The sequence below is a fragment of the Ictidomys tridecemlineatus genome, chromosome 8, assembly GCF_052094955.1.
Source record: "Ictidomys tridecemlineatus isolate mIctTri1 chromosome 8, mIctTri1.hap1, whole genome shotgun sequence".
NCBI classification, from domain to species: Eukaryota; Metazoa; Chordata; class Mammalia; order Rodentia; family Sciuridae; genus Ictidomys; species Ictidomys tridecemlineatus.
This window is the reverse complement of record NC_135484.1, coordinates 119323956-119334037: the sequence shown is the minus strand read 5'-3', so window position 1 is coordinate 119334037 and position 10082 is coordinate 119323956. Positions and strand designations below refer to the sequence as shown.

The 10082-nt window shown below is 48.6% G+C and overlaps 2 protein-coding genes across 2 annotated transcripts; one reads left to right on the top strand and one right to left on the bottom strand.

Annotated features, from left to right (window-relative positions):
* Nucleotides 1-126: 126 nt before the first annotated feature.
* Nucleotides 127-6904, bottom strand: LOC101956412 (heat shock 70 kDa protein 1-like). Its single transcript, XM_005338978.4, has 2 exons — nucleotides 6077-6904; nucleotides 127-2498 (listed from the first exon to the last, which is right to left on the bottom strand). Exon 2 carries the CDS (start codon nucleotides 2483-2485, stop codon nucleotides 560-562), a length of 1926 nt encoding a protein of 641 aa, XP_005339035.2. The 5' UTR covers nucleotides 2486-2498; nucleotides 6077-6904; the 3' UTR covers nucleotides 127-559.
* Nucleotides 6905-7356: 452 nt separating this feature from the next.
* LOC101956126 (heat shock 70 kDa protein 1) lies at nucleotides 7357-10079 on the top strand. The gene has a single exon (XM_005338977.5). It carries the CDS (start codon nucleotides 7548-7550, stop codon nucleotides 9471-9473), a length of 1926 nt encoding a protein of 641 aa, XP_005339034.1. The 5' UTR covers nucleotides 7357-7547; the 3' UTR covers nucleotides 9474-10079.
* Nucleotides 10080-10082: the final 3 nt, after the last annotated feature.

The following is a 10082-nucleotide window of genomic DNA, read 5'->3' as shown; positions in this document are numbered from 1 at the left end:
TCTTAAACCTGCATGTTACTGGTTATGAGAAGTAACCATAGTAAACAACTGCTCCATTTAGGCTAAAGGTACCTGAGGATTGAGAAATATTTTTTGTTTGAAACAATGAGCTCATGAAAATCCAAATACTTTGCCCTTACCAGTTTAATCGTTCACAGTGAGCTCACAATCAGAGAACATATGTTCTCTATGAACTCTCCTGTTCTTTACTTTTCAAGTTACACTCATAGCCTAAAGATACCAGAAGTAATTTCCTTTAGGAACAAATTTACTGACAATCATCCACACAGGAAGGAGAAAGCTGGGGTGGCTGGAAATAAATAACAGATAATCAAATCCATCAAATGGTTCAAAGAGGGGCCAAGTTTTCCTAATAGTCCATTTCAGAGTTACAGACAAGACGGAGTATGAAAAGATGATGAATGAGACGCCTCCATTAGAATCCCAAAGTAATGTTAACTTAGGTTCAGTTCCAGTCATGAATCATAATTGGTGTTTGAAAATGAAGAGAATAAAATTCACCTATAGGCACCCTAGAGCCCTCCAGTTCCAGAAAAGATTAATCTACTTCTTCAATGGTAGGGCCAGTGGCAGGCCTTCCAGGTGTATATCCTGTTCCACAGGTAGGCCCAGTGCATCCTCCCTGGTAGAGCTTTGTGATGATGGGGTTACACACCTGCTCCAATTCCTTTCTCTTATGATCATACTCATCTTTCTCAGCGAGTTGATTGGCCTCCAACCAGGAAAGGACTTCATTGCATTTACTCAAAATTTTCTTTTTATCAGATTCACTAATCTTGTCCTTCAAACCTTCATCACTCACAGCACTCTTCATGTTAAAAGCATAGGATTCTAGAGCATTTTTGGCAGCAATTTTCTCCCTCTGCATCTCATCTTCAGCTTTATATTTCTCTGCATCCAAAACCATGCGCTCGATCTCCTCCTTGCTCAGGCGGCCCTTGTCATTGGTGATGGTGATCTTATTGGCCTTGCCCGTGCTCTTGTCCATGGCTGTGACATTAAGAATTCCATTGGCATCAATGTCAAAGGTCACCTCAATCTGAGGAACTCCCCTGGGTGCAGGAGGTATTCCAGTCAGGTCAAAGCGCCCCAGTAGGTTGTTGTCACGTGTCATAGCCCGTTCACCCTCATATACCTGGATCAGCACCCCAGGTTGGTTATCTGAATATGTGGTGAAGATCTGTGTCTGCTTAGTGGGGATGGTGGAATTACGCTTAATCAGCACAGTCATCACGCCCCCAGCTGTCTCTAACCCTAGAGACAGAGGGGCCACGTCCAACAAAAGCAGATCCTGTACCTTTTCAGATTTGTCACCCATCAAAATGGCTGCCTGTACTGCAGCCCCATAGGCTACTGCCTCATCAGGATTGATGCTCTTGTTGAGATCACGTCCATTAAAATAGTCCTGAAGCAGTTTCTGCACCTTAGGGATGCGAGTGGAGCCCCCTACTAAAACAATGTCATGGATTTTAGCCTTATCCATCTTGGCATCTCGAAGAGCTTTTTCCACAGGTTCCAGGGTACCCCTAAACAGGTCTGCACACAGCTCTTCAAACCGGGCTCTGGTGATAGATGTGTAGAAGTCAATGCCTTCATAAAGTGAATCAATTTCCAGATTGGCTTGGGTGCTGGATGACAGGGTCCTCTTGGCTCGCTCGCAGGCGGTACGCAAACGCCTCACAGCTCGCTTGTTCTGGCTGATGTCTTTCTTGTGTTTCCTTTTGAACTCCTCTACAAAGTGGTTCACAAGCCTGTTGTCGAAGTCCTCTCCACCTAGGTGGGTGTCCCCAGCTGTAGCCTTTACTTCAAAAATCCCATCATCTATGGTCAGGATGGATACATCAAATGTGCCTCCACCCAAATCAAAGATGAGTACATGTCGCTCTCCCTGACCTGCCTTATCTAAGCCATACGCAATGGCAGCAGCTGTGGGTTCATTGATGATTCTTAGCACATTGAGTCCTGCAATCACACCTGCATCCTTGGTGGCCTGGCGTTGAGAGTCATTGAAATAGGCCGGTACAGTGATCACAGCATTGGTGATCAGGTGGCCTAAAAAAGCCTCTGCAGTTTCCTTCATCTTAGTCAATACCATTGAAGAAATTTCTTCAGGGTAGAAAGCTTTTTTCTCCCCTTTATAGGACACCAGCACCTTGGGCTTGCCTCCTTCATTGATCACTTGAAAAGGCCAAAGTTTCATATCTGACTGCACAACAGGATCATTAAATTTCCTGCCAATCAGACGTTTGGCATCAAAGACAGTGTTCTGAGGATTCATGGCTACCTGGTTTTTGGCTGCATCCCCAATAAGCCGTTCTGTATCCGTGAAGGCCACATAGCTGGGGGTGGTGCGGTTGCCCTGGTCATTGGCAATGATCTCCACCTTGCCATGCTGGAACACCCCTACACAAGAATAGGTGGTACCCAAGTCGATGCCTATGGCTGTTCCCTTAGCAGCAGCCATGGGTTTCCGAGGCCTGTGGAAGAGAATGAGATACTGTTTTGGCAGAGTTCTATTTATTTATTTAGAGTAACAAATGATCATTCAGTTTTCTAAAAAAACACAACTATGAGAATAAACCTAGCCAAGACTCATGAGCCTTTGAAATACAGGTAGAAGCCCTGGACACAGCCTGCAAAATGTTTTTCTTCATAACACACATTTCTAGGGTTTCATGTTTTGTCACTTCTTACAGGGGAAATAAAACCAACTAAAGGGCCAGGTTTGTGGCTCAGTGGTAGAGTGCTTGCCCCTAGCATGTGTGAGGCACTGGGTTCAATCCCTGGTACCATATAAATAAACAAACAAACAAACAAACAAATAAATAAATGTATTATGTCCACCTACAATTAAGAAAAAATATTTTTAAAAAAGAAAGAAAAACCAATTAGAAACTGCTGGGCATGGTGGCACACATCTCTAGTCCAGCTGAGACAGGAGGACTACAAGTTCAAGACCAGCTTCAGTAATTTCGTGAGACCCTGTCTCAAAAAAATAAAAAGGAGTCACGTGTTGTGTTGCATGCCTGTAATCCCCACAGCTCAGCTCTGGAGGCTGAGGCAGGAAGATCAAGAGTTCAAAGCAAAAGCAAGGCACTAAGTAATTCAGTGACACCCTGTCTCTAACTAAAATATAAAATAGGGCTGGAGATGTGGCTCAGTGGCTGAGTGTACCTGAGTTCAATCCCTGGTACCCAAAAATATAAAATAAAAAGGACTAGGGATATGACTCAGTGGTTAAATGTCTATAGGTTTAATCCCCAGTACCAAAACAAAACAATAAAAAACTAGTCAACTGGCAAAACAACACAGGGGACATGCACAGTTAACCACCTTCCTACTGCCAAATTTGCTCCCTATTCAATCTGAACACTGTCCATCAGACAAGGTTGCAATCTTGAAATCAGTGATGATCTTGGCCTATATTCATTTTGAAGCTATATCCTATGTTAACAGGAATCCATTTTATCATCATCAATTTAATGTAGCTTTCAAAAGGTGTCAGGCATATTCTTAGGAATCATCCTGCCATGGTCCTTGCTTTCAGGTTCTGAATGGGATGCTGGCACAGCTTCTTTTTCTGAACCATGGGGAACCCATGAATTGTTCCTTCTATCTGTGGCCTGAAGATACAGTTTAATTTTGGATCCATCACCTGAGAAACAGTCTTCTCAATTCTTGCTTCTAACATCCCTAAATGAACCACATTCTGCTTCAGGCAATTTCAAAATTGGTTCATTGTAGGATTCCAGTCCTGCCTATCCAGTTGTGTTGACACTAAATTATACACTTTATGCTTCAGTTTTTTTTTTTAAGTATTTTTAGTTGTAGATGGACACAATATATTGGTGCGGAGAATCAAACTCAGTGCCTCACACATGCTAGGCAAGCACTCTACCACTGACCCCAGCCCTATGCCTCAGGTTTTTGTTAAGATAATTTAGAGTCCTATCAGGTAATTCTGGGGAAGCTGTCCATAAGACCCTGGTTCTTGGAGGGCTGGGCATTGTGGCACATGCCTGTAATCCCAGTGGCTCAGGAGGCTGAGGCAGAAGTTCAAATCAGATTGAAAGTTCAAAGCCAGCCTCAGCAACCTCAACCCAGCGAGACCCTGTCTCTAAATAAAATGCAAACCAGGGCTGCGGATGTAGCTCTGTGGTGGAATACCCCTGAGTTCAATCCCCAGTACCAAAAAAAAAAAAAAAAAGATGATGATGATGATCCCAGTTCTTGGGCTGCTACATGAGGACAGCCATGAAACCCTACTGGGTCACCAGTAGGCAGTGAGGCCAGGCTGGTTCATGTAACCCCCATACCTGAAGGTGGCCCTCACTGTTGCTGAAGGCTGGAGAGGGGTCTGCCCTGCTTCCCTCAACCATGGGTATATGATTTCTTCTCCAAATGAGGGCCCAGGTTGTGCAGAAGTGACAGAGGACACAAAAGCAGGTGGCAGTGGTGATAGTGGTGAGAGAGTGTGGAGGTGGAAGTTTCTGAGGCAGAGTGGTGTATTTTTTAATTTGGGGGGTAAAATATACATAAAACATAGCATCTTTTTTTTTTCCTGGTACCAGGGATTGAACCTGGGGTACTTAACCACTGAGCCACATTCCCAGCCTTAAGTTGCTGAGGCTGGCTTTGAACTTGAGATCCTCCTTCCTCAGCCTCCCTATCTGCTGGGATTACAGATGTGTACCACTGTGCCTGGCTCATCTTCACAATTTTTAAGGGTAGCATTCACTAGTAAGGTTTTTTTTGTTTTGTTTTTGGTTTTTTTTTTTTTTTGGTACTGAGGGATTGAATTCAAGGGCATACAACCACTGAACCACATCCCCAGCCCTATTTTGTATTTTATTTAGAAACAGGGTTCTCACTGAGTTACTTAGTGCCTCACCTTTGCTGAGGCTAGCTTTGATCCTGTCTAGCCTCCAGAGCCCAGCCACTGGGATTACAGGCATGTGTTCACTAGTAAGTGTAATCGCAGTGGTGTCCAACCAATCTTCAGAACTCTATAATCTTGCAAAACTGAAACTCTACACTCATTAAACAGCTTCCTTTCCACACCAGACCCCACCCTACCCCCTTCTAACAATCCCTATTCTTCTGTCTGAATTTTGACTACTTTTAATACTTCCTAAGTGGAATTATACAGCATTTATCCTTTAGTGGTTTGGCTTGTTTAATTTTGCAGGTCATCTTCATCTGTTATGTGCTACATTTCAAAATTTCCTTCTTTTCTAAGGCTGACTAATATCTATTAGGTGTATATACCATCTTTTATTTACCCATGCGTTGCTACATACATGGATACTTGCATTGCTTACACCTTTCTATTATTGTGAATAACACTGTTATGAAAGTAGGTATACCAATATATTGATGTCTTGTTTTCAAGATAAAAGAGCTTATTGGACATGGTAGGAAAAAAGTAGCTGAGAAGCTACTCAAAAGAGCTGAGAGGGAAGTGGGTGTATATTCTCAGTTTTTCACAGGATCTGATTCAATTGTCTTTTTCCTATGTCTGAGATCATTTTATTGGGATCACACCTGTCTCCTGTTCTCCTATTAATTAATGTGCTGGACTCAGCACATTAACCACCATTCTTGGAATTTACTACTTTCCTTGCTCTATTAGAAATTCATGGAGAGTGATTTGGGACACCCTGAAGATGGCTGCTTGGAACCCAATAAAGCCTTTATAAGATTTCTCAGAGAAGCGAGGGAGATCCAGGCAGTTTCTTTATCCTTCTCTCGAAATATAACCCCTGTTTTCTGGAGCCAATAGCATAACCAGAAAGGGCTTAGAGTCTTACTTCCATCTCTGCCACCCTCCACCCCGCCCCACTCTTCTAGAGTACATCCAAATCTTTTTCTACCAGCTCTCGCCGATCCGTTACTCTAGCGTTCCTGAAGAGATCCTCTTTCCCTTGTCTGACAACGCCCCCACGCCTCAGTCTTACTTAAACCAACTGAGAGACTTTCCAACACTTTTGTCAAACAAGGATCCACTGGCCTTACACATCCCTACCACATTCCAACCAGAGCCCTCCAGGATCACCTGCTGTCTCGCCGCCTACGCTCCAGTTTGGAAATGTCCGGATGTGGAGTCCCTCCAAGTGGGAGCTCCCTTAATATGCAACTTGATCAGCCGGCGTCCCCCCACCCCCCACCCCGCCCTGCCCTGTAACTTTGAGCCAGCTCGGTGCAGTTACCCAGATTCCTAAACTAGCCCATGAGGTCAGAGGCAGCATCGCCATTGTAACGCTACTGGAAAGGGCAGCGTCATCAGACACGCCCTCCAAACCTGGCTGTGTCAACATACAAGTCCCCACCAACAACTCATCTCCACCGCCTAAACTCTTCAGATTGCGACCGCCAAGAAGTCCATACAATTAGTCAACAGTTCTACCACGACAAGCCTAAAGCTGATCTTCCCCCTCAAAGGAGGGCAGCTGCGGGCAATACGAAGGCACAGCTGATCCAACTGACGGGGACCTTAATTCTAACACTGCTTGTTTACACAATTGCTTTTCTTTTCAAAACCTAAAGCTTCCCGCCCAACTCGAGGATATTTCATTCATGTTGTTAAAAAATTATGTAAAAAGTAAAAGCTGGGGGAGGGGAGTTGAGGTTGTGGCTCAGAGGTAGAGGGCTCGCCTACCATGCGTGAGGTACCGGGTTGGAACCTCAGCACCACATAAAATAAGACATATTGTATCCACCTATAACTAAAAAACAAATGTTTTTTTTTTTTTATTTTTTAAAGGTAAAAGCTCTATTACAGCATTTCCTTTCCATTTTAAACCCAAGATGGGAACAAGGACCCGGGAGGACAAACATTCCTCAGGCAGCACAGGCGATCTGGCCCAATCAGTCCTTTCGGTCCACCATTCTCCCCACCCCCCCCACCCCCCCCTTAAACCTCTGCGAATTTCTGTGTCCCGCAGACGGGCTTTATTCCTTCCTTAAACACCCAGAACTCGTCTGATTCCCACCAGCCACTCACCGCCCTACAACCCAAGCCTAAAGCTGGCCCTTGCGGTCATTTCACTCTAAGGGGCTGGCCGCCAGCAAAGCCATGGAAATCGAGGCGACAACAACCTCCCTCCTCCCTCCGCTCTCGCCCTCCCCTCCGGGCTCCCGATCCCCTCCAGTGAACCCCAGAAGCGTCTGGAGAGTTCTGGGGAGGGGCGGCACCCTCGCCTCTGATTGGTCCTGGGAGGACAGGGGCGGAACGCCAGGAGAAACCCCTGGAACATTCCGGTCCCGACAGCCTCATCTGGCACAGCGATTGGCCGAGGAAGGAGCAGGCGGGGCTCCATGGCAACATATAAAGCCCCAGCGGGCGGCTGGCTGAGGAACGGCGAGCCTCAGCAGCAGCTAGCATAGGCGGCTTTTCAGCTTTCCGTGAGCGCACACCCGAGCAGTCGACTTTCGACTTTCATCCAGGACCGAGCTTTTCTTCGCGGGTCGCGTCCCCCCACGGCAGCCAGAAGCTCAGCTTAGATCCCAGAGAGCGAGGCACCGACATGGCCAAAGCCACGGCGATCGGCATCGACCTGGGCACCACCTACTCTTGCGTGGGGGTGTTCCAGCACGGCAAGGTGGAGATCATCGCCAACGACCAGGGCAACCGCACCACCCCCAGCTACGTGGCCTTCACGGACACCGAGCGGCTCATCGGCGATGCCGCCAAGAACCAGGTGGCGCTGAACCCGCAGAACACGGTGTTCGACGCGAAGCGGCTGATCGGCCGCAAGTTCGGCGACCCGGTGGTGCAGTCGGACATGAAGCACTGGCCCTTCCAGGTGATCAACGACGGCGACAAGCCCAAGGTGCAGGTGAGCTACAAGGGCGAGAGCAAAGCGTTCTACCCGGAGGAGATCTCTTCCATGGTGCTGACCAAGATGAAGGAGATCGCCGAGGCGTACCTGGGCTACCCGGTGACCAACGCGGTGATCACCGTGCCGGCCTACTTCAACGACTCGCAGCGCCAGGCCACCAAGGACGCGGGCGTGATCGCCGGGCTCAACGTGCTGAGGATCATCAACGAGCCCACGGCGGCCGCCATCGCCTACGGCCTGGACCGCACGGGCAAGGGGGAGCGCAACGTGCTCATCTTTGACCTGGGCGGGGGCACCTTCGACGTGTCCATCCTGACGATCGACGACGGCATCTTCGAGGTGAAGGCCACTGCCGGCGACACGCACCTGGGCGGGGAGGACTTCGACAACCGGCTGGTGAACCACTTCGTGGAGGAGTTCAAGAGGAAACACAAGAAGGACATCAGCCAGAACAAGCGAGCTGTGAGGCGGCTGCGCACCGCCTGCGAGAGGGCCAAGAGGACCCTGTCGTCCAGCACGCAGGCCAGCCTGGAGATCGACTCCCTGTTCGAGGGCATCGACTTCTACACGTCCATCACCAGGGCGAGGTTCGAGGAGCTGTGCTCCGACCTGTTCCGTGGCACCCTGGAGCCGGTGGAGAAGGCCCTGCGCGATGCCAAGCTGGACAAGGCGCAGATCCACGACCTGGTGCTGGTGGGCGGCTCCACCCGCATCCCCAAGGTGCAGAAGCTGCTGCAAGACTTCTTCAACGGCCGCGACCTCAATAAGAGCATCAACCCTGATGAGGCGGTGGCCTACGGGGCGGCGGTGCAGGCCGCCATCCTGATGGGGGACAAGTCAGAGAACGTGCAGGACCTGCTGCTGCTGGACGTGGCGCCCCTGTCGCTGGGGCTGGAGACGGCCGGGGGCGTGATGACCGCCCTGATCAAGCGCAACTCCACCATCCCCACCAAGCAGACGCAGATCTTCACCACGTACTCGGACAACCAGCCCGGGGTGTTGATCCAGGTGTACGAGGGCGAGCGGGCCATGACGCGAGACAACAACCTGCTGGGGCGCTTCGAGCTGAGCGGCATCCCCCCTGCCCCCAGGGGCGTGCCCCAGATCGAGGTGACCTTTGACATCGACGCCAACGGCATCCTGAACGTCACGGCCACCGACAAGAGCACGGGCAAGGCCAACAAGATCACCATCACCAATGACAAGGGCCGCCTGAGCAAGGAGGAGATCGAGCGCATGGTGCAGGAGGCAGAGAAGTACAAGGCCGAGGACGAGGTGCAGCGCGAGAGGGTGTCTGCCAAGAACGCCCTGGAGTCCTATGCCTTCAACATGAAGAGCGCCGTGGAGGACGAGGGGCTCAAGGGCAAGATCAGCGAGGCCGACAAGAAGAAGGTGCTGGACAAGTGCCAGGAGGTCCTTTCCTGGCTGGACGCCAACACCCTGGCCGAGAAGGATGAATTTGAGCACAAGAGGAAGGAGCTGGAGCAGGTGTGTAACCCCATCATCAGTGGACTGTACCAGGGTGCGGGTGGCCCCGGGGCTGGAGGCTTTGGAGCTCAGGCCCCCAAAGGGGGCTCTGGATCGGGCCCCACCATTGAGGAGGTGGATTAGAGGTCTTTCCTTCTTCCCTCCCTCCATGTTTTTCCTGTCGTTGAGACCCACTGTTGGGACTCCAGGGCTTTGCTGTTTGCCCTCTGTTATTATCCAACTTCAGTTTTCTGCTGCTGACTTTTTTCTAAAGTGACTGTTGTATATGGATGGTAACTATAGCTGAATGTCATTATATTTTTGTGGTGTAAGCCATGTGTTCTTTAGGTTTAATGTAAGTTAGCTCTGTGAGGATGTCTTTCCTCTTCTTGTTTTCTAACATAAATCAACACTCTTACCCGATGTATGATTGTTTGTGTTTGCAAGAAGACAAAGACTCATTTTATTTTTCAAATGATGAAAAATTGAAATCGCCAGTAGAACTGCCAGGTTTGGGCTGGCCCTGGAATTGTTGTCTTTGGGCCTCTTGTCCCCAAGGGGTTTCTGTCTGGCTCCTCCATTCAGGAGGAAGATTAAAGACCCTTCCTTCCATAGGCCATGTTTGTATTGTAGATGGTTGAGCATCAAGACTTTACTTTTTCTTGTATCTTTTATTGTTTGCAAACTATATATTTTGTTGAACTTGATGTTTCTCTGCTTTTTAAATATAGAGATGAATTTATACTGTCACTT